Source organism: Heteronotia binoei, chromosome 3, assembly GCF_032191835.1.
Source record: "Heteronotia binoei isolate CCM8104 ecotype False Entrance Well chromosome 3, APGP_CSIRO_Hbin_v1, whole genome shotgun sequence".
NCBI classification, from domain to species: domain Eukaryota; kingdom Metazoa; phylum Chordata; class Lepidosauria; order Squamata; family Gekkonidae; genus Heteronotia; species Heteronotia binoei.
This window is the reverse complement of record NC_083225.1, coordinates 84695437-84719270: the sequence shown is the minus strand read 5'-3', so window position 1 is coordinate 84719270 and position 23834 is coordinate 84695437. Positions and strand designations below refer to the sequence as shown.

Here is a 23834-nt window from a genome sequence, read left to right as displayed (position 1 = left end):
AAAGTGGAACAGTTGGGAAAAGAACAGACCTTACAAGATTCTAGACTTCTACAGTTGGAAGTAGATAAAGCGGCCTACATGTTGAGGTTTCAAAACATACCAGAAGAGAAAAATAAAGATTTACAGAAAATACTAAGTGAAGCCTTGGCTGAAATTCTACAGGTGACTCCTCAGAGGATGGAGGATTGACCAAATTAGAAGGGTGCCATTGAGCTATACAAGATGAAACAAACTACCTAGTGAAGTTCATTTGAGGCTGGCAAGAAAAAAGATTAAAGATGACATCCTGAAACAAGCAAGAGACAGACCCATGGTGATAACTGGAAATATGGTAAAAATTTTAAGAGAAGTTCCTTGGTCAATGAGACAAAAAAGGAGAGAATACCAAGAGTTAACAGAGTTTTTCAGAGGAAGAGAGATACCCTACATGTGGTTGATGCCAGAAGGCCTTCTTTTCACGTACCAGGAGAATAGATATAGAATCAACTCCATTTTCAAAGCCCAGAATTTTTTTGAAAATATAAAGAAGAAAGAAAAAGAAAAGGATGATGAGGAGCAGCAAGAAGAAGAAGGCTCAGGTGACGAAGATCCAAACCAGACATGGAGATATCATACAAGGCTACAATTTAAAAAAGATAAGAAAGATAGTGATAAACAAAACCTATAATGGCCTCAATTGTTTCAATTAATGTAAATGGACTTAATTCTCCTGCTAAAAGGAGGAAGACATTTAGATATCTGGCAAAAATGGAAATGGACATAATTTGCTTACAGGAAACTCATATCCTAACCAAAGATCAATTTTTTTTGAAGAATAAAAAACTTGGCAATCTATTAACAGCTACGAACTTACATAAAAAGAAAAGGGGAATGGCAATTTGTATTAAAGATAAATTTAATCCACAACTGCAATTTGTTTCTGAAGATGGTAGAATTTTATTAGTGGAAATTATGGTGGACAATAAGAAAATACTTCTTGCAAACATCTAAGCTCCAAATGACCATCAAGAGAATTTTTTTCAAGATTTGCGTTTTAAATTATCAAACTTTGAGTATGTGGAATACTGTCTAATAGGAGACTTCAGTGCAGTGTCTGATAGGCAATTGGATAAGAAAACACATAAACAGATTAAAACCAAAAGTCTTCAGTTTCCTACAAGCCTCTGGAAATTAGTGGAAGAACTGGACTTGGTGGACGTTTGGAGAACAAGATACCCCAGTTCTAGAGATTTTACTAACTACTCTCCTAGTCACCAAACCTGGTCGAGAATTGATATGTGTTGGCTCTCCACAAGCTTGATTAAAGATCTAATGGACACAGAGATTCAAACAAGAGTCGTATCAGACCACAGCCCTGTAATAATAAAACTAAAAGGTGCACAGATAAGAAGTCCATGGAAGTTAAACACAGCAATTTTGAAAGACAAAGACTTCCTTAAAGAAACTAAACTAGAAATGGAATCTTTCTTTAAACTAAATACAACACAAGAAGTAAAGATTCAAACAGTGTGGGACACTGCAAAAGCTTTCTACAGGGGCCTTGCAATTAGATACTGCATTAAAAAGAAGAAAGAGCTGAAAGTCATCAAAATTTAATGTCACAAATGGAAGAAGCTGAGAAGAATCTTAAAAAGCATCCAACAAAGTATGAATTTCAAAAAAAGAAGTGGAGATTAAATTAAGATATGCTAAACAAAACTTCTTTGAGCATGCTAATAAACCTGGAAGGTGGTTGGCCTATAGGATGAGAAAAGAGAAGGCTAAAAGAATAATTACAACAATGAGAGATGAGAACAATAAAGAGAAATCTCTAAAACAAGAAATACGACAAATTGTAGAACAATTTTATAAAAAATTATATGAAGATAAGCAAGTTGATAAAACAAACTTAGAAGAATATCTTAAACAAAATAACCTTAACAAATTTACAGAAGAACAACAAAAATTTTGAATGAACCTATAACAATAAGAGAGCTTGGAGAGGAATTAACTGCCCCAAAGTATGGCAAGTCACCAGGACCAGATGGACTACCAGCTGAGTTTTATAAAGCCTATGAAGAATCCTTACTTTTACCATTTAAACACCTCATTGAAAAGATACAGGAAGAAGGTCAAATCCCAAACTCATGGCAAGAAAAACAGGTTTCCTACCTGTAACTGATGATCTTCGAGTGGTCATCTGTGCAGTCACACTGATGGGAGTTAGGCGCCTGCACCGATCTCGATCGGTAAACTTAAAAGCTGTGGATTTCCGCGCCGATGTCCCAGTGCGCATGCCCAGGAGCCCCCACCGTGCATGCTCACTGCGACGGGCACGGACATCCCGCCAGTTCCTTCTGACCGCCACGTCAGCCCAGAGATGGACCGGTCGCAGCGGGGAAGGAGGGCGGGGAGTGTGACTGCACAGATGACCACTCGAAGATCATCAGTTACAGGTAGGAAACCTGTTTATCTTCTTCGTGGTCTCTGTGCATCACACTGATGGGAGACTAGCAAGCCACAATCATACCTGGAGGCGGGTGCCACGGTCCATCAACGGGAAGCAGACTGCAACACCGCTTGGCCCAGCGCCGAATCGCTACGACTTCGTAAGTCCGCGCATAGTGACGAACGAAGGTGTGCCCAGAGGACCAGGTCGCAGCTCTACAAATGTCCTGCAATGGGACGCCCCGCATGAAGGCAGCCAAAGTCGCCATCGCTCGGGTGGAGTGAGCCCTGATGGGCCCGGGCAAGGGCCTCTTGCGTAGCAGGTAGTAGAGCTTTATAGTCTCTGTTATCCATTTGGACAACCTCTGGGCCAAAATCCTATGCCCCAGGGAGGGCTGGACATAAGACACGAAGAGCCTGGAGTCTTTGCGAAAGGGCTTGACTCGATGCAGGTAGAAGGCTAATGCCCTTTTTACGTCCAGGGCGTGCAGTTTACGCTCATCCTCAGTGGACGGGTTGGGAAAGGAGACTGGAAGGCACGTCTCCAGGTCCAGGTGGAACGCTAACACTACCTTTGGGAGGAAGGTGATGTCAGGTCGTAAACGCACCCCGTCCTCCGAGAAACACAAGTAAGGGGAATCGCAACGCAGGGCTGCCAGTTCCCCTACCCGCCGAGCCGAGGTTATGGCTACCAGGAAGGCCGTCTTCCAAGCTAGCAGCTGAAGGGAGCACGTAGCCATGGGCTCGAAAGGTCGCCCCGAGAGGGCCTGTAGAACCAGAGTCAAGTCCCAGGCTGGAGCCAACTGTTTCACTGCTGGATACAGCCTAACAGCCCCTCTCAGGAAGCGCTTAGTGTCCGGGTGGGCAAACACGGTACGCCCGTCCAACTGCGAATGGTGCGCAGAAATGGCCGCGAGGTACATGCAAACGGAGGAGACCGAGAGTCCCCTGTCCAGTAGGGATAGTAGGAAGTCAAAGATGATCGGCAGGCCTGCCGTCACTGGGTCGTTAGTCCGGGAGGAAGAGAATCGAACGAACACTCCCCACTTGTAGGAGTACGCTCTACGAGTGGAGGGTTTCCTGCTATTTAGCATCACGAACTGGGCCCTTTCTGACAAGGACCCTACTGGAGGCGCCATGCCGTCAACTTCAGCTGCGGTATGTCGTGGTGTACCACCTGCCCTCCGTGCAGTAGCAGCAAGTCTGGGGCCTGTGGGAAGTGGTGATACACCCCGCCGGTCAGGCGAAGGAGCAAGGGGAACCAATGTTGTCTGGGCCACTAGGGAGCCACAAGAATGCCCTCCGGCCGTTCTCTGATGATTTTCTGGATCACCCTGGTGATCAGGGGCAGCGGAGGGAAGAGATAAACCTTGTGCCATGTCCAGGGCACCAGGAGTCCATCCCCGAGGGACAGCGGGTCCGCCCCGCCCCTGCAGCAAAAGAGAGGGCACCTCCTGTTCGCCCTGGTGGCGAACATGTCGAGCTCCGGTGTCCCCCATGCCAGGAAGACAGGGCGCAGAAAGGTCCAATTGAGTTCCCACTCGTGCCCGGCAGCGCCCCCCCCCGACTGAGAAAGTCCGCTTGGGTGTTCAAGTTCCCGGGGAGGTGAGTGGCGACCAGTGAGACCCTTAGGGCAATACACATGTCCCACAGCGCTAAAGCTAGGCCACAGAGACGGCGGGAGACTGTGCCGCCCTGTCGGTTCACGTACGCCATAGCCGTTTTGTTCCGCAGGAATTTGTGGAAGGACCTCACCGCGTGAAAAATTGCTAGGAGCTCGAGGAAGTTGATGTGGTTGCTTGCCTGGGATTGGGGCCATTGGTCCCCTACACAAAACCCCCTCATATGCGCCCCCCAGCCCCACAGGGATGCATCCGTGGTGATCGTGAGGGCAGGAGGTTCCTTGTGGAAGGGAGCTCCTTCTAGCAAATGAGGCTTCCGCGCCCACCAGTCGAGGGAATGCAGGACCTCTGGAGGAAGAGTCAGGAGGCGCTCTGGCGAGTCCCTCCCGGTTTTGAAGTGCGCCAGGAACCAAAGTTGAAGGGGCCTCATGCGAAGCCTCGCAAAAACCAACACCGAGGTCGTAGCGGCCATCAGACCTAACAGCCGCTGCAATTGGCGGGCGGAGGCGATCGGGCACTCCTGGAGAGTCCTCACCGCCCAAATAATGTCGTCCGCCCGGTCTGGCGGCAGGAACGCCTTGCAGACCCGGGAGTCTAGGATAGCACCGATAAACTGGACCCTCTGTGAGGGCTGGAGTCGAGATTTTTTGTAGTTCACCTGTAGTCCCAGGGTTCTGCAGCAGTGCGAGGGTAGTGGTGATGTGGCACAACAGAGTCTCTCGAGAAGGTGCGACTAGCAGCCAGTCATCGATAAATGGAAACAGGGTGATACCCTATAACCGTAGGAAGGCTGCAATCACCACCATCGTCTTTGTAAAGACCCTGGAAGTGGTCTGAGCCAATTGTAAATCGAAGGAATTTCCGGTGGAAAGGGTGAATAAACACGTGGAAATATGCGTCTTTCAGGTCTAACGTAGCCATCCAATCCCCGTGGTTTAGGAGGGGAAGGATGCTCGGCAGAGATGTCATCCGGAACTTGTGATAGCTTATAAATAGGTTCAGAGCCCGGAGGTCCATGATGGGCCGTAGGCCGCCGTATCGCTTGGGCACTATAAAATACCGGGAGTAGAACCCGAGCCTGCACTGGTCTGAGGGCATGCGTTCGATAGCATCCTTCTGGAGAAGGGACACGACTTCTTCCCTCAACGTGCTGGTAAAACTCTGTAACATAACCTCTTCGAACGATGCCGAGGACCCATTTGTCGGTTGTAATGTTCGCCCAGGCCTTCAAATATGGGAAGAGGCGTGTGCGGTCCGAGGAAGGGAAAGGGCATGGAAGGAGGGCCGGGAGGCAGTCAAAGGCCCTGCTTGGGTTGCTTGGAACCCTTCTGCCTCGAGGGCTGGCCAGCTGGAGGAGTGTACTTCGGCTTGGGGGTGTACTGCTGCTTGGAATAAGGCGAAACAGACTTGGGGCGCCAAGGCTGGTCCGGCGACTTGGGGAACGACTTTCTGTTCCAAGGCTTTGGTCCTTGTCATTTGGACTGAGGCTGTGCGGCAGAGACCCCCAGGTTCCTTGACGTTTTGATGCTCTTATCCATCTCTTGCAACACCGAGTTGGTGGTTGCACTAAACAGACCAGAGCCATCGAAGGGCAAGTCCTCTATATAGGCCTGGGTATCCTGTTGGAGGGCCGTGGACCTGAGCCAGGAGTGGCGGCGTAGCGTGATGGCAGTCGTCAGTGTCTTCGCGCAGGTATCGCCCGAGTGTTTGGAGGAGTTCAATTGTTGCTTTGCTAACAGCATACCCTCTTTCTGCAGTCTGCGGAGGGCGACCTTGGTTTGCTCGGGAAGGCTAGGGAGAAGCGTAGAAATCTGGTCCCAAAGGCCATATTGGTAACGACCCATACAGGCCGCGTAGTTGGCGATTTTAACACCCATAGACCCAGCAGAATACAGCCTCCTGCCTATAGAGTCCAATTTCTTCCCCTCTTTATCGGGAGGAGTGGAGTGTGCCTTTTTGGCTCACGAAGACGACGAGACAACGATGGAGTTTGGACGAGGATGATTATGTAGGAACTCCGCCCCGGCTTCCTGGATGCGGTACATATGATCCAGGCGTCTAGACGATACTGGTGTCGACATGGGCTTATCCCATGAAGCCTTGGCCGTATGCATCATGACATTGGTCAAAGGCAGGGCCACCGCGGTGGAGGTATCTCTCTGAACGATGTCGAACACCGTGTCGGTGATGACCGGTTCAGGTTGTATCGTGGTGAGAGATAGCGACTGGGCCATGCGCTTAACCAAGTTCCCGTATGATTTTAAGTCCTCCGACGGGGAGATTGGTTGTTCCTCGGACGTCTTCTGCGAAGGGGAGGGTTCCCCAGGTGAAGAAGTGTCTTGCTCGTCAGCTGACGAGGCCTCATGCGACCTGGACGATCGGGCAGGTGAGTCCGAGCGATCCGATAGATGCGGGTCGGGCGGCGACACCGGAAGTTTTGGCTTCAGCTTCTCTACTGGGGCTCTATGCCGAGCCGACGGTCTAGCGTCCTCGACGTCGGGAGCCTTCGACACCGAAGCAGAGGGTGGACGGCGTGGAGGACGGTAAGATGTCCGAGATCGGTAGGATGCATCAGAGGATTGGTCCCAATCCGGCTGACGAGGAGGGAGCCATGGGAAAGATGCCTGCATGGGGTAGGCCCCATATAGGTATTGCTATTGTCTCTGGTCCCATGGAATTTGTGCAGGGTCTCAGCTACGAGGCGAGCGGCTCCTAGGCGATCGGTCCTTGGGTTCTCTCTCTCGGTCCCGAGAGTGTGGACTGCGGGAGGGTCGAACCGGTGGATCGATGTCGGGACGCTGGCCGGATTCGATCTCCTGGTCGGAGTCGGAGGAGATGACGAGCTCTGTTGACATCTATGCTAGCGGCTGAATTGGGGAGGCGAGTAGCTTCAGCGGCGGTATGATCGGAGCCGTCGGGTCCGGAGGGGAGATGGGAGCGACGAAGGATGAGGATTTCGGCTTCGGCTTGTCCAGCCTTTTAGCCTTCTTCTTCCTCTCGCTCTCCAAGCCTTTATCCTCTTTAGACCGCTTAGCTGGCATAGAGGAGTCCGACAAAGGAGCCGGGGCAGTGCATTTCACGTGCCGTTCGGCGTTGGAAAGAGGGCGCTCGGCATCGACCATCGAAGACGTCGATGTCGATGGTGGGTCGGTAGCGACAGGCTGGTCTGCCTTTTCCGCCGATGAACAAACCGGAGACAAGGTCTGTTCCATGAGGGCCGCCGCGAGCCTCGCCGCTCAGTTCTTTCGGGTCTGCCTAGAGAATTTTGCACAGTGCGTGCAAAAGTCGGGACGATGTCATTCTCCAAGGCACAGGAGGCAAAGAGAATGCCCGTCAGGTGGAGCTATTTTGCTCCCGCACTTGGAGCACCGCCGAAAAAATCCCCACCGCCTTTCCATACGCCAGAAAGGCGGGAAACTGGGGGGGGGGGGAAGGAACAAAAACCAACGCGTTCCACCCACACGCCCCCAAAAACGAGCAGCTAATACTAACTAACAACTACAACTATAACTACAAAAAAACTATCTACAGCTAACTATGCTAATACAAAGAAGGGAAAAGTTCACCGACCAAAGCAAGTAGATCGACTGATCAGCGCGGCGGTCAGAAGAGAACTGGCGGGATGTCCGTGCCCGTCGCAGTGAGCATGCGTGGTGGGGGCTCCTGGGCATGCGCACTGGGACGTCGGCGCGGAAATCCGCAGCTTTTAAGTTTACCGATCGAGATCGGCGCAGGCGCCTAACTCCCATCAGTGTGATGCACAGAGACCACGAAGAAGATGCTACGATATCTCTGATTCCGAAAGAGACAATGATTTGAAAGATATTAAAAATTATCGCCCAATTTCCCTTTTAAATGTGGACTACAAAATTTTTGCTGCAATATTGACGCAACATTTGAAGAAAGTTTTGCAATCTACAATATGTTATGACCAAGCAGGATTTTTGCCTAAAAGATACTTGAAAGACAATGTCAGAACAATTTGTGACATTTTAGAATATTATGAAGGCCATCCAGAGAAACAATTGGCTTTAATTTGCCTAGATGCTGAGAAGGCATTCGACAATCTTCGTTGGCAGTTCATGTTACAGGAATTGAAAAGTATGCAACGTGGGGAAATTTTTTTGAGAACAAAAAATATACTCCCTACAAAAGTCTGGGGTGACCGTGAATGGCGAATTAACAGAAACAATTAACATACAAAAAGGTACAGGACAAGGTTGCCCACTGTCACCTCTACTTTTCATTTTATTGCTAGAGATATTGAACAATCAAATAAGAGAAGATACAAGTATAAAGGGAGCTGTGATAAAAAACAAACAATACAAACTTAGAGCTTTTGCTGATGACTTAGTTTTTATATTAGAACAACCAATGGACTCTATAGACTGTCTCATAAACAAGATTAAACAATTTGGTTGTTAGGCAGGATTAAAGATTATTATAAAACAAGATTTCTGACCAAAAAACATGACAGCAGAACAAATTCAGGCTTTTCAGCAAAAATCAGGATTTCTTCATGAAAAAAAAATTCAAATATTTAGGTGTGGTGATCTCAAATAGATGCAGCAATCCAAAAGCAGACAACTGTGATAAACTGCTCAAAGAAATTAAAAAAGACCTGGAAAAATGGCATGATCTGAACTTATCCTTAATGGGAAGAATAGTTTTGATAAAAACGAATGTCTTACCAAGACTATTATTTTTTTTTTTTCAAACTATTCCAATATTTCTAAGCAGTGGATTTTTCCAAGAGTTAAATAAGATGGTTGTTAAATATGTGTGGCAAGGCAAAAAATCCAGAATTAAATTAAAGACCTTACAGGACTCCAAATTAAGAGTAGGTATGGGTCTCCCAGACTGGCAATTATACTACAAAGCTTCTGTATTGGTGTGGATAAGAGATTGGATGTTGTTGAAAGATAAGAGACAATTGTTACTAGAAGAATACGATTTGACTATCAGTTGTCATGATTATTTGTCAGAAGCAATTGAGCAAAGCAGGAGTACAGTTGCACCTTTAAGACCAACCAAGTTTATTCAGAATGTGAGAAAAGCCTTCTCCCAGCCTTCTGACAGGGCAATGGGTGCTTCGAGAACCACACAGTGTACGTGAAAGAACCACCTGTGCCTCCTTGTCCAGTTTGGTGTGGAGAATGAATTCAAAGTTAAAATCAAGTAATTTCCACATCTCACTCAACTCTCTATTTCCCCCCAATTCCCCCCGCCTCCCTCCCTCCCTCCCTCCCTCCCTCCCTTCCTTCCTTCCTTCTTTCCTTCCTTCCTTCCTTCCTTCCTTCCTTCCTTCCTTCCTTCCTTCCTTCCTTCCTTCCTTCCTTCCTTCCTTCCTTCCTTCCTTCCTTCCTTCCTTCCTTCCTTCCTTCCTTCCTCCCTCCCTGCCTTCCTTCCTCCCTGCCTTCCTTCCTCCCTGCCTTCCTCCTTCCATCTTTCAGCTCTCAAATATCTGACATACATGGTTTATAGCTCGCAAACATCTGTTGTTTATGTGGCTCTTATTTTAAGCAAGTTTGGCCACCCTCGACTTAGAGCTTTCAAAGCTACTATACCATGAGCTACTGTACAAAAAGAGGCCTGCTCCCTTGGATGCTCACAAAATTGCTTCTTGAATTCTTGCGTGCAAAGCTTCATCTCCCTTATTCCTCCCACCTCCTTGCCTCGGGTACTGTTGTGTTCTCCTATGAGGATGTAAAGTACAGAGTTGGGAGGCATCATGGAGAAAAAACTTCTAGTTCCATCCTTCAGGTTTCTCCCAAACTGGAGAACATAGGAACACAATGGAAGCCCTGTTGGACCATGGCAATGGCCCATCCAATATAGCACTCTGTGTCACACAGGGGCCAAAAATCCCAGCGCCATAAGGAAGTTCACCAGTGTGGCCAGGGCACTAGAAGCTCTCACAATGTTGCCCCATGTTGCAACCAGTAAGTACGCACATCATTGTTAATGGTTTTCATCGGTGGACGGTGTGGCACAACACATGTCCCTCTTCTCTTAAAACAAAGTTGAGAGGACATGGTTTTCCTCCTGTCTGGATGACTCCTCTGAAGTAATGACGTACTGATGAAAAAAAAGTGACCCACAAGGCACTGTGTGCCACTATGCAAAAAAAAAAAAAAAGGCTAATATATGTTCTTTAAAAAAAAAAGAACACTTGTTGTCCCCTAATGGTTACTGAATGATAATGCAGGTTGGTAGAAAAGACAGTAAAATTGAAACGCTTTCAGCAGGCAATATAGAAGTTTGGCTATGCAAAATGGGCAGAGCAAATCCACAAATGTAAATGGAAAATGATTAAAGTGGAACGGTGGCAGGTGATTTGAAGACTCTTAAACTCTGGATCAAACTGAATGTAAAAACACCCTACGAGTTCCCAAGGCTCCATAGGTCCTCTGGGAATGGGTCCCTCAATGCATTGGGTACTAGGCTTCGAAACCGCTTCTCCTGAAACCAAGATAATGCATCCGTGATATCATTGTTGACACCTGCAACATTCCTTGCTGAGAAGAAAATGTTACTTTTAAGATAAGTTAAAACAAATTTACAGACAAGGCGCGTGATCCGCTCAAAGAGAGAAGTCTGTCAATTAATGATTCTCAACGCTGCTTGGTTGTCACACCAAAAAGTTACATGCTTGTTAACAAAATATTTGCCCCATATAATATCAGCAACTAGAATAGAAAAAATCTCCAAAAATGATAAATCTCTCAAAATATCAGAGTCCTGCCACTGTGTAGGCCAATGCTGAGCACATCAGCAGCCCAAAAAATAAACTCCGAACTCAATGCTACCTCCTGCATCTGAATGGACCTGCAAGGCTTCCCCAGTTGATAGGGGGGACTGCCAAATGGATACACAATTGAACTTTCCCAAAAACTGACACCAGACCCCAAGATCTGCCTTAATACTCTTCGTAATCCTAATGTGGTGGTGAGGAGCAGACACCCCTGCTTATTTTTAGTAGTAGTGTTCTTACTACTGTAGTGTACTCACTACTGTTCTTGTTATCTTATTATTCCTTTGCTCATTTTTCAGTAGTTTAGCCAAAAATGTTGAGGTCCCTAGTTCAAACTGCTGTTGCTTGATATAGCCCATCATTTTTTCTAAATTTCCAGACTTTTGCATTTCTAACTGTAACTTAAGATATAACAGCCTCTTGTATACTTGAGCTAAAAAAGTTATTTTATATTTCACCTTGAGATCTTTGATCTGCTGTATTAACTGATTCTCTTTCTCTCTATTCTGTCTATAGATTTCTGTCCTTTAAAAAAAACACACCCTTGTATATAAGCTTTGATGGTGTCCCAGACAATATGCCAACTAAGTCGGAAGGGAATAGTGAATTTTAAAAAATCTTGAATATCTTTACCTACATCAACTTGAAGGAATTTCTTGAACAAAAAATACACCTGCTTACTCTCTCTTAATCAAGCATGTAACTTTCCTTTGTTCAACAGGTTCATTGCACTATTTTGTAACAGAAATCCTTTGCTTTTTCCCTTCTTTATTTTGGGCTTGATAGGTTTCCTTTCTGTGTTTTCTTGGTCTTAGAATGTGTTGGCTTGACTACTTTCAGTGTTGCAGGATTTACCCAGAAGTAGATCTCTGTATTTCTGACCTACTTGTGCAATTTGGCTCTGAGCCATTTAACCCCTTGCTTTTTGCTCCCCGCCACTTTTGTGGGGAGCAGAAAGCAGGGGTTTAAGTGGTTCATGAACTGGCATATCAGTTCATCATTCAGTTCGTGGTTCAACTGCAAAAATGTGGTTTGTGCCCATCCCTACTGCTTACAGCTATGAATAGGTGAAGGTATTAGTGCCCGTGAATGGCAGTAGACTGCTGGAATGAGGAGAAGGGTTTTGAGGCCCTGGAAGTCTTTAATGAGTGATGGTGATAATTTGGTTAAAATTAGGGTACTTATAGTTGGTCATTTCTAGCAAGGGACTTCTTTCAATCTCAGTTCAATGATTTTCATGCAAATTCAATACAGAATATGTGGGAGATTCAGTTAAGTACACATGACAATTCTTTTGAATCCCCTTTCATTTATGTCCATCTTTTTATCTAAAATCTAATGTAAGTGCTTAATTAAAGCAGTTCATCCACTCAGTGTTCTTCCTCCAAACCAAGAAGACTTTAGTACAAGAAAATACATATGAATGTTAACTCATATTTTAATACTTCCTACTTTGGCTGATAGCAGCCTCTCTCTAAATACACAGATACCTTATTCCAAAATTTCTGAGCTAGGCACATATTTTACACCCACACCTACTGCATTCTGTTTTATGTGTAATCTGTTTTACGTTGATAAATTGGGTTAGATTGTTACCATCTCATGTAGGGATGCCAGCCTCCAAGTGGGACCTGGGGATCCTCCAGAATTACAGCTCATCTTTAGACTACAGAGATCAGTTTGCCTGGAGAAAATGAATGCTTTGGAGGTCCTCCCCAGGCTCTATCTCCAAATCTCTTAGGGCGTTTTCGCACTGACCTTAATCGGCAGCGACGTCCCTCTTCAACGCACAGGATCTGCGCGGATTTCGCACCAATTGCTGCAGAGCACCCGGAAGAGCCGCAAAGTCCCGCGGCTTTTGTGGCGCAAATGGAAACCGCCAAAACCCAGTTTCCATTTGCGCCGCAAAAGCCGCGGGACTTTGCGGCTCTTCCGGGTGCTCCGCAGCAATTGGTGCGAAATCCGCGCAGATCCTGCGCGGTGAAGAGGGACATCGCTGCCGATTAAGGTCAGTGTGAAAACGCCCTGCGTGTTTCCAAAGCTGGATCTGGCAACCCTCCCTTCATGAGATAGGGAGAACTTAGGCTCACAGAAATGGCCTAGAGCTATGATTTAGGCTCCTACTAAAGGGTTACATATGGAATTGTCCCTTGATGTGTACATGCCAATTATGTCAATATTTGACAGTAATAAGAGAAAGGAAGTGATTGATACTTATGCAGTACATTGGAGTCTGAAGTTCTAGTAGCAGGGTGTAGATGATTTTTATTTCACCCGCCTATTTTCTGTGTAATAACATCCAGGGAAAGTGATTATAAACAACAACTGTATAACCATTTGGAAAGAGACACCATGTGGTGTGAAACCAAATGTTGAACAATTTGTTTGCAACTATATATTTTATAAAAGACTGGAAGTACTAGTGTTACCATTTACACTCCTTGTGTAACATTTCAAGTACAAAGTGGTATTTATTGACTTCAAAGTTATGAAACTAAACTCCAAATGCAAGTAGATCACATTGTCGAGGAGATCCACTGGTTCCCACTTTAGGCATTGTACAAGAAATGAAAGTAGGATGAGCCTAGCTTCTCATCCTTCCATGCAGTACAAAATGCTGAAGGTATTGCACAGCGTTCAAATTAATAACACATGTTCTTTCTTTCTTAGCTGTTGTGTAGTTGTTATTTGCAATCAATTTGTTTTAGATCATCAGGAAATCAATGGGGCCTATATTTCACATTAGTAAAAATGTATTCACCACTACCCTTTGCCTCGCTTCACAGAGGAATGTGGGACACAACAGCAAAGTGGGCCCAGGCAAAGAATGGTGCTGAGAATTGAAAGGCTTTGAATACTTACACAGAAAGTTGTTTTATGAGATTTTCTGTTCTTATCATGTCTAACCACCTGAAAAGTGCCGCCTGTTGCATATAGCCCTCTGTGAAGGTGCCAAACCTAAGAACCTTAGAAGAAATATCAGTTATCTGAGCCATTTTTGCTTAAACCTTACTGACAACAGTTGCCAACTGAACATTTGTTCCAACATTTAAAAGATTGGGTTCAATAAAGACATATTAAAAATATTTATTGCTATTGCGTTCAATAAAGATGTTTTAAAAGTATTAATTGCTAGGAAATATTGGGGGTGTAAGTAGTGGCATAACAACCCACATGTTCTCTCCTTTTTTGGTCCATTCTTTTTTCTTCTTCTCTGAAAAGATTTTTTCAAAGTTCACTCATATCTTCCAGTTCCATGGTGACCTATTTAGCCTTGATTCTAGTAAAAACAAACTAATGTCAGGCACAAAAGGACCCTCAGACTCTACAATAAAGAAAAAAAGCAACTTAGACAGCAGTGTTTTTCCATATCTTTAAAAGGCTAAAGAAACTGTCACAGTGAAAGTCAGAGTGAAAGATCACCAGATTGGCAGGTTGCTGTCATTGAGTACAAAGGGTCTCATACAGCACTGAGCCATATTGGTCCTTCTTGTACTATTTCAACGTGCAAGGATTTAACACAGGTTCCTCAATTGTTCCTGCACCTCAGATAGGCTTCCCAAATCCCCTGCCCTGGGGGGGGGGGGACCCCTGGATTTGCAGCCTCCTCTCCTGCTCTCCAAAAATCCGGAAACAGGGGGAAAAACGGCGCCAATTTTGGTGCCACTCTCCCCAATGAGTTTCCCAGTCATTATTGGGCGGCAGCAGGTAACATTTTGTACCGCCGCCGCAGCAACACCAGTGCTGCCGGCCCGGGCACAGGCAGCAGCTGCCGCCCACCGCCGCGGCCCGAGCTACAGGCTGCCTGAGGAAAGCAGAAGAGGGTCTCCTCTCCCTCCATCCCACCAGGCCCCGATGAAGGAAGAGGCCGCCGGTGGAGGCCCACCAACCCCAACCTGCAGTGGTGGCAGCAGTGCGGAGCCTCGTCCCCCCCTCCTTCGACTTGAAAGCCGATCACCGAGCGGCCAGGCGGGAGGAGGAGGAGAGGAGAAGGGAAGCGGGGAGGGGAAAGGAGGGGGCGCTGGCCGGACGCTTGCCTGGGCTGCCCAGTCTTTGTTTCCCGGCGCCTCCGGGAGCCTCTCCTCTCCCAGCAGCGCAGCCTCCTCTGACCTCCCCCCCCCCCTTTCTTGGCTCTACCTGTTTTTTTTCTTTCTTTTTTTTTGGTCCTCATTAGCAGTCTGGGAGTTCAATGTCGCCCATGGCAACCGGCTCCGCTTCTTCCACCTTCATCTTCCTCACTCCCCCCCCTTCCCTCCCCTCCGCGCTTGACCCAGATGTCTGGCTTTGCCTTGGCCCCGGCACTTGTGGAGAGAGAGAGGGGCAATAAAATATTATTTGTTGGTGCAGTGGACTTGACACATGCCGGTCCAGCTTATGTTTTAACCATGCATATTGCAGACCATGTAGGTCTGTACAATGTTTGCCAGCAAATAAAGGCAAATTTTAAAAATTCTTAAATTTCAAAATACTCCAGACAATTGGATGGGGGTATCAATTATAAACACTGGATTGTTTTTAAAATGGCTTTAGGTATGTATAAAAAGGTAGTCCCCTGTGCAAGCACCAGTCGTTTCTGACTAGGATGACGTTGCTTTCACAACGTTTTCACGGCAGACTTTTTTACGGGGAGGTTTGCTATTGCCTTCCCCAGTCATCTACTTTCCCCCCAGCAAACTGGGTACTCATTTTACCAACCTCGGAAGGATTTAGGTGTGTATGGTGCCTGTTAATAACAAATCCATAAGGTACCGTACAATTATAGCAACAAAATTCAGTAAATTCCTACAATATTATGAGAAAATGGATATAATAAAAAAAGTTAATTCTGGATTTATTTTTTCATTTTGCTCCGTCTCCTCTAAAATAATTGTCTTTTTCACTTTCCCACTGATTCAATTTGATTTATGGACTTCAGATTAAAAGTAACACTTAAAAATTGGTACAGGTTTTACTGTAAATCCAAAGCAGTTGAAATAAATGAAATTTAATTAATATAAAATATAATGTATACATACATAAATTTAAAAATAAAATATCAAACTGCAAGGCCATTTAACATCATCTTAGATGATGAGTCAACAGGGTGAGCTCTTACTTAAATCCAGGATCCAAAATGTCAGGGGGTGGCAGGGATAACACATGACCCCCTCCTTCTTGGCACTCCACTGTGTCAATCCATGGGGCCCAGTGGGGCCATGAACACAAACAGTCACGGTCCTCATGCCAATGACAGTTGGACATTTAATAGCTTTCTCTGTGAGTGATGTATAGCCTCTAGTTGAGACTCCAGGCATCCCAGCAAATCACTGCTTACAGGCAGATACTAAGTGACATCAGTAATGAGAGGCTGTGGAATGTGGTGGGAAGGAGGAGAGTTAAGTGAAGGGAAAGGGTATCATCACCTCAGCCAAGGCATGGGGAAGCAATAGAGAAAGCTACCAGGTGAGGTAGTTAAGGCTTCCCCCAGTGAAAGAAATACTTTTATTTTTTATGTTTTATTTTATTTATTTCATTATTTACTTTAGACATCTACAGATTGGAAACCCGCAAGAAGCTTGTGGAGAGGGGGGCATTCTCTAACCTTCGCTTCCTCCCCCTTATTTTCCTTTCTTTCTCTTCCAATGCAATATCCTCTTTTTTTCTTTTTTTCTCTCTCCCTTTCTTTCTCTTTTCATTCCTCTACTAAGCCAATTCTTTTCTGTCTCCCCTATGCCAATTTCTCCTTCATTTTTCTCTCCCAAGCCAATCCCCCCTTTTATTTCTCCCCCAAGCCAATCTCTCCTCATTTTTCTTTCACTCTGTCTCCCCCTAGCCAGTATCCCCTTCTTTACCCCCAAACCTATTCTCCCCTGGTGTTGGTTCCAGCTCTGATTGGCAACCCTCCCCAAAGTCCAGCCCTGCTGCCAGGCACCCTGTTACTCTGCTATTCTCCTTCTGCCCATGAATGCCCAGCTCCCAGGTGCTGCACAGCCACCAGCCCATCTGCTTGTAGCACGTAAGGGAACACCCTACCAGCACTGCAGCCATGAGGCCCCTCTGCTCATCTGCCACTGCCATGCACTCCCTCCCTCCCAGGCTTCAGTGGCCCCAGGCTGGAGGGGATGGCCACAAACATCCAGCAGCCCCTCTGCTGCAAATCAGCTGCTGCCATAGTTCACAATCATAAGCACATTCTCCACACATGCACAGAGAAAGCTGTTATATAGCAGGAATTCATTTGCATATTAGGCCATACACCCCTGATGTAGCCAATCCTCCAAGAGCTTACAAAAAAGAGCCTTATAAGCTCTTGGTGGATTGGCTACATCACTGGTATGTGGCCTAATATGCAAATGAGCTCCTGCTAGAATTCCAACCCTGGGTTAAGTTGATTAAACAACACAAAAATAATTATCAACATAGATTTGACAAAACCATGTGAGATATAGAAAAGAACAAGACAAGGTTACCCATTGTCACCACTTTTGTTTATTCTGGTTCTCAAAATAGTGAATAGAGATGTAAGACCAGGAGAAAGAACTGAAGGTGTAAATATTAAAGGAGAAACTTCTAAGTTGAGAGCTTTTGCAGATGATTTGTCGTTGATCTTAGAAAATCCTCTGATGGGAACTGAAACTGCCCAAATTGAAAGAATTTGGTGCTATTGTGAGCTTCAAAGTTAATAAATAAAACACCAAGATGATAACGAAAAAAATGAAAATACAAGAACAAAATTGATAAAGAGGTTTTAAAATAGAAGAGAAGGTAAAATATATGGGTATTTCTTTGACAAATATAGCTCGTATGTTATTTAAAAATAATTATGTCAAAACCTGGGATGAACTTTAAAAAGGTATGTTGAGATGGGGTAATGTACAACTATAACTTTTGGGTAGAATATCTGTGATTAAGATTAATATTTTACCTAGAAAGTTCTCATTTCAGATAATTCCCATTTCAACAACAGATGTACCATTTAAACAATGGCAGTATGAAATATCTGGATTTCTATGGCAAGGGGAAAAAACCAAGGGTTAAAGATATTACAAAATGCAAAAGAAAGAGGCAGCTTGGGTTTGCTGAACTTGAAATTGTATTTTGCTGCCTCTTGCTTGGTGTGGATGAAGAATTGGAGTTTGTTAAAAAAAACAAAATATTATTAGAGTTAGAAGGACATGATCTGAGATTTGAATGGCATGGATATCTTATGTATGACAAATTCGTTTATCTTCTGATCTCACAAATCTTTTGCTAAAACTAATGCAGAATTCAATAATCATTATGTTAGATGTGCCAAAGTATGGAATAAGTATAAATCTAGGTTCTGCCTGAAAATAACATTGTGGCTATTACCACAAGAAGCACATTTTAGAAAATAAATGATGGGTTTACATAAATGGTTAACATATTGTGATGTGATAGAATTGTGACAAGATGAATACAAATTAAAATCTAAAGGAGACTCAATAACCAAAGACCATACTTTGCCACTGGTTTACACATTTACAAATCTTGAAAAGGTTCAATGCTGGTATTTGTCTATGGCAGCAAGAATATTATACCCACAAAAATGGAAGTGTCTGACAACATCTACAATAGAAAAATGTTTGAGAAGATGCTAGACCTTGCAGTAATGGCTAAACTTACAGCATTGGTTAAGAAAAAGACAATTAGCTAAGTTATTACCGATTGGAAATCGCTTATAGACTTTTTACAGGGAAATGACTTGGTGATTTGTGGTTTTTATTATTAAAATATTATGATACAAAAAAAGAAAGTTCTTTATTCTATAATTATACGGAACAAGAAAAAACATTGTAATTAAACTTACATTTGTTTTAGAAAAAATCAGAAACCTTTTTAATGTATATTTTTTTCTTTTTCTCCCCCCCCCCTTTTATTTTCTCAATCAAAATTTAAAATACATTGTCTCTTTCAAAAAAAATGTAATCTCAGATTTTGGTAGTCCTAGAAGGACCATGTGTCAGAAAATCTCAGTCTTTTTTTGTTCACAAACCTTGTAATGTCACCACATAGCACTGAACCATCTCAGCTCTATGTCAGCTTTTCACTATCGAAGTGTAAAATACTGGGTTCAGAGACGTTCAACCATAACGATGTTTCTTGTACTAACACATAAGAACAAGACAATATGGTGGTCCCAGGTCCTCGCTTATATAGCTGTACCTGGATCAACCTCCTCCCCCCCCCCCAAGTCTTGGCCAGTCCGGGCAGTTGAATATTCATGCCCTAAATGCTCATTGGCTCCCTGGAAGGGTCCAGCCTCTCTCAGGTGACCCGTGGTTGCCGCAGCTCCCTGGAGCATGCAAAGCCGTGCTGAGTTGTAAATTCAGGTCCTAAAATGCAGTACACAACATAAAGGCATAGGCAAAGGTACCTGAATTCCTGGTCTTGACCAGCACAGACTGAGCATTCCAGGTCCCAGAGTGGAATGGCAGCCCCTGGATGTAGGAGAAGTGTTTTGGACCTGGAATGGCAGCTCTCAGAGTGGAAAGATGGCCCCTGAAAGTAGCAGAAGCATTCTGGAATTAGAATGACAGGTCCCAGAGTGGAATGGTGGTCCCTCAAAGTAGCAAAAGTATCCTGGGACTGAAATGGCAGTCTCCCCAAGCCCCTGGAAGCAGCAGAAGTGTTTCTCAGACTAAAATGAGAGGTCCAAAGGTGGAATGATAGCTCACAGGAGGTCCAAAGGTGGAATGATAGCTCACAGGAGGTCCAAAGGTGGAATGATAGCTCACAGGACTGAAATAAGAGCTCTGCACCTGTAATTACAATCCATAGAGTGGAATAAAATACCTTACAATGATTTCAATCACAGGGGCCATCACTCCACTCTGGGACCTGTCATTCCAGTCCCAGTACACTTCTGCTACCCCATACGCAGTCATTCCACTCTGGGGGTTGTCGTTCCACTCCCAGAACACTTTTGCTACTCCCAGAGGCTACCATTCCACTCTGGAGGTCATCATTGTAAGCCCAGAATGTATCTGCTACTCCCAGTGGCTGTCATTCCAGTCCCATGCTACACCCATGCTACACTGACAGGCTTTCATTCTAAACCCAGAACATGTCTGCTACGCTCAGGGGGCATCATTCCACTCTACAAGTTGTCATTCCAGTCCCAGAACACTTCTGCTACTCCCAGGGGCTGTCATTCCAGTCCCAGAACACTCATACTACTCCCAGACCATCATTCCACTCTGTGGGACATCATTCCAGTCCCAGAAACCCATTCCTCATTTTCATTTCAATTTGTGTGGGTGTCTTGTAATGCATTTCATGGAATCATAGAGTCATAGAGTTGGAAGGAACCTCCAGGGTCATCTAGTCCAACCCCCTGCACAATGCAGGAAACTCACAAATACCCCCCTCCAAATTCACAGGATCTGCATTGCTGTCAGATGACCATCCAGCCTCTGTTTAAAAACCCACAAAGAAGGAGAGCCCATCATCTCCCGAGGAAGCCTGTTTCACTGAGGAACCGCTCTAATTGTCAGGAAGTTCTTCCTAATGTTGTGCCAGAAACTCTTTTGATTTAATTTCAATCCATTGGTCCTGGTTCTATCTTCTAGGGCCACAGAAAACAATTCTGCATCATCCTCTATATGACTGCCCTTCAAGTACTTGAAGATGGTGATCATATCACCTCTCAGCCGCCTCTTCTGCAGGCTAAACATGCCCAGCTCCTTCAACCTTTCTTTATAGGACATGGTCTCCAGACTCCTCACCATCTTTGTTGCCCTCCTCTGGACCCGTTCCAGCTTGTCTATATCCTTCTTTAAAAGTGGTGCCCAAAACTGAACACAATACTCCTGGTGAGGTCATATCAGAGCAGAGTAAAGTGATACCATCACTTAATGTGATCTGGACACTACTGTTAATACAGCCAAATATTGCATTTGCCTTTTTAGCCACCACATCACACTGTTGACTCATGTTCAGTATATGGTCCACTAAGACCCCCAGATCCTTTTTGCACATACTACTGCTAAGACAAGTCTCCCCCATCCTAAAACCATGCATTGGATTTTTCCTACCTAAATGCAAAACTTTACATTTATCCCTGTTCAAATTCATGTTACTGGTTTTAGCCCAGTTTTCCAGCCTGTCAAGGTCATCCTGTATTCTATTTCTGTCTTCTACTGTATTTGCAACCCCTCCCAATTTAGTATCATCTGCAAACTTAATAAACATTCCCTCTATTTCTTCAACCATAGAGTTCATACAAGCCAAATGGCATTTCTAACTATCCTTATATCTAATTGGCCTTCAGGCCTCTCCCATTGTTCTCAATGGACAATCCTGTCCTTTGTTTTAGTACCTCTTGCAGCAAATACACCAAGTCCTCCCAAATGCAGAGGAGCAAATATTATGTGTAGACAGCAGACTGCAATAGGAAAGCTGGGGAGTGGAGAGGGAAGAGGGAGGGAGGGGTAGAGAGGAATTGGGAAAGAGGTAGCCGCTCTGAGTCTCTGTTTCAGGGAGAAGGGCGGGGTACAAATCTGCAATTCTTCTTCTTCTCTTCCTTGCCTTCAGCTGATTCCTCCAGACTCCCTCATTCACTAACAAGAAGTCTCCACTACGAGTGGGCCTTCTGGCAGCTCATTGGTAAGCAAGTGACCACCTAAGCCTCCCCATGATGCCAGCTGTGACCAGAATAATAGACTTCTTGGACAGATATGAATCAACATAATTTAAATAATTGACAGTGAATTTGGGGGAGGTTCTTGTGGGCTTTAGCTGATGGTGTTTACACGGAGCATTTTAATGATCTTATATATTACTGTCTTGCTGTCTTTTATGAGCATGGCTTTGGATTTTCAAAACAAGCTAGCAGAGAGGTAGCACAACTTGATTATCTTTCCTGCCTCTATCTTGTTTTGAACATTCTAAGCTGTCCTGACTCTGGAAGTATATACTAGCATATAGCTAAGAGACACAAGAGATTAGTGTGGGAACTTTGTGCTATGTATATTCTAAACCTCGAAGAACTGTATGATTCCAGTGATAGGAACAATGCTTCTGCGCCAGCACAAAGGTCTCTTGCCAACAACATTTGATGTACCCATATGCTAAGCTCATTCCAGATATGGAATTTACAGAGTGAAATGATACTCCTAACACAACTGTTTTCTAGCCATATTCTGAGATGACTCACTTGGTAAGAGTTGTTGCTGTTTATTTCGAGTCTGCTCACTAATCCCTTGGGTATAAATAAAGCCAGCAACCCATTTGTTATTTTTGTTAGATTCCTGCTATGAAATTGTTTCCTCATAACTGCATCCCAAACTGTTGCACATTAATGAGAGTTTAGATTTCCTAGGGCGCAAGACGGTATGCATATTTTTAACACTCTCCTCTGAATAGATAAAATGAAATGTTCTGCCTTGGTTCATCATACATAGTAATGCTTCTTTTCCACTATTGTGCAGTTCCAGTAATGTAACTTTTTGAGGCACCCCCTGCATGGGGAGCAATGAATGACCTAATTACATACTTTGTGGCAGATAGTTGCTGTAAGCTTCATGGTAGGAAGCCATGAACTACTAAAATTTCTCATTTGTGTTTTCAGACAGCAGGAATGCAATGGATGTATGAGATCAATGGCCTGCCACCATGGACTGCACCACCTACAACATCAGCAAAAGTTGTTTGTAGAAATACATATGAAAAATCAACAACAGTGCAACAACGCAACTTTCTACGTGAAAATATGAAGCTGTTATCTACTGGCGTGTCCTCAACAATCAAAGGAGCACCACTAATTTTAAGAGCAAAATAAAAACAGAGTGTCTTTATTTTAAACAGAAATTATATTTTATAGAACAAATGTATTGCTAACTATCTTATAGACATTGGGTTCTAAAACAATAAATTCTTTACCATAAATATCAGTAAGTAAAATTAATGATGGATTTTGCCCTGTTTATGATTCATGAACAGAAGTTCATGACTGCTTCACAATCACAAACAGTTTCACAATCACAATCACTTTTAGAGCAGTTTGTGTGGTTCATGGTGGTTTGTGGATGGAGCAGAAAGCAGGGTTTAAAGGCACTCCAAGTCCTTTTGAATCCCTGCTCTCTCCTCCCCGTGAAAGTCACAGAGCTGAACAGTGGGGAGGCACTCAGCACCACTCAGCTGTTTCAGGCTGTCTTCTATAGTCCCTTTAAAAGGATTGCAGAAGACAGACCAAAAAACAGGTGCATGGCAGGGAGATGTGCAGCTGTGGTCCCAGATGTGCAGCTGATTTGGGCTGTCTTGCATTCCCTTTAAAGTTGAAATAGACTGCACGACAGAGTGAAAACAGCTGTGCAGAAGGGGACTGCACAAGATAGTCTGAAACAGCTGAGGGCTCAGCTGTTTTTTAGGCTTTTGGCAAACTTTGTTTAAAAGGACTGCAGTCCCTTTCAATGAGGTTGGCAGGACCACAAACAGCACAACCCACTTCAGTTTGTGAATGTGCAAAATGTGTTTGTGAAAAAATACTTGTATCACTTTCTATTTGCATCCTTTCTGCAATTCAGTTTGGTTTGTGGTTTGATTCATAGTTCACCCACAAACCATGAATCAAACTGCATATTCCAGGTTTATGCCCATCCCCAATCAGGAGTTTAACTTCATTCCCTATGTCCTCTTGCAATGATGGTGACCTAGCAGTATTTTTATTTTACTATTTTCTATCCCTTATACCATAGGTTCAAAAAAAGAGAAGAAAAACCAACACAAGAACAAATAAATACATCATTAAATATTACAACTAATGACCTGGCAGTAAAGCACTCTGCAGTATCTCAAATCCCATAATACATGCATGACATTGTCATTGTTGATGTGATAGTAATAGAGAAGAAGCAACATGGGCCAAGTATTGCTGCAGATTTTTAAGTGCAGCTGAACTGGTCATGTAAGAAATCACTGGTCATGTAAAAGTCATTTTAATAACTTAATGAGTCACAATGAATCCTACTGTGGTTTTTTTAATAGCAGCACAATAGTCAAGACACTTAAAAAAAAAAAAACTAATTGTA

The 23834-nt window shown here is 44.3% G+C and overlaps 1 protein-coding gene across 1 annotated transcript in view; it reads left to right on the top strand.

The window, feature by feature from the left end:
• The window catches only part of CFAP47 (cilia and flagella associated protein 47), a 536960-nt gene extending 514269 nt beyond the window's left edge, over positions 1-22691 (top strand). The window contains exon 64 of the mRNA XM_060234105.1: positions 22376-22691. Coding sequence (XP_060090088.1) covers positions 22376-22585 — 210 coding nt within the window. The 3' untranslated portion in view covers positions 22586-22691. The remainder of the gene's footprint in view (positions 1-22375) is intronic.
• The last annotated feature ends 1143 nt before the right edge of the window (positions 22692-23834 follow it).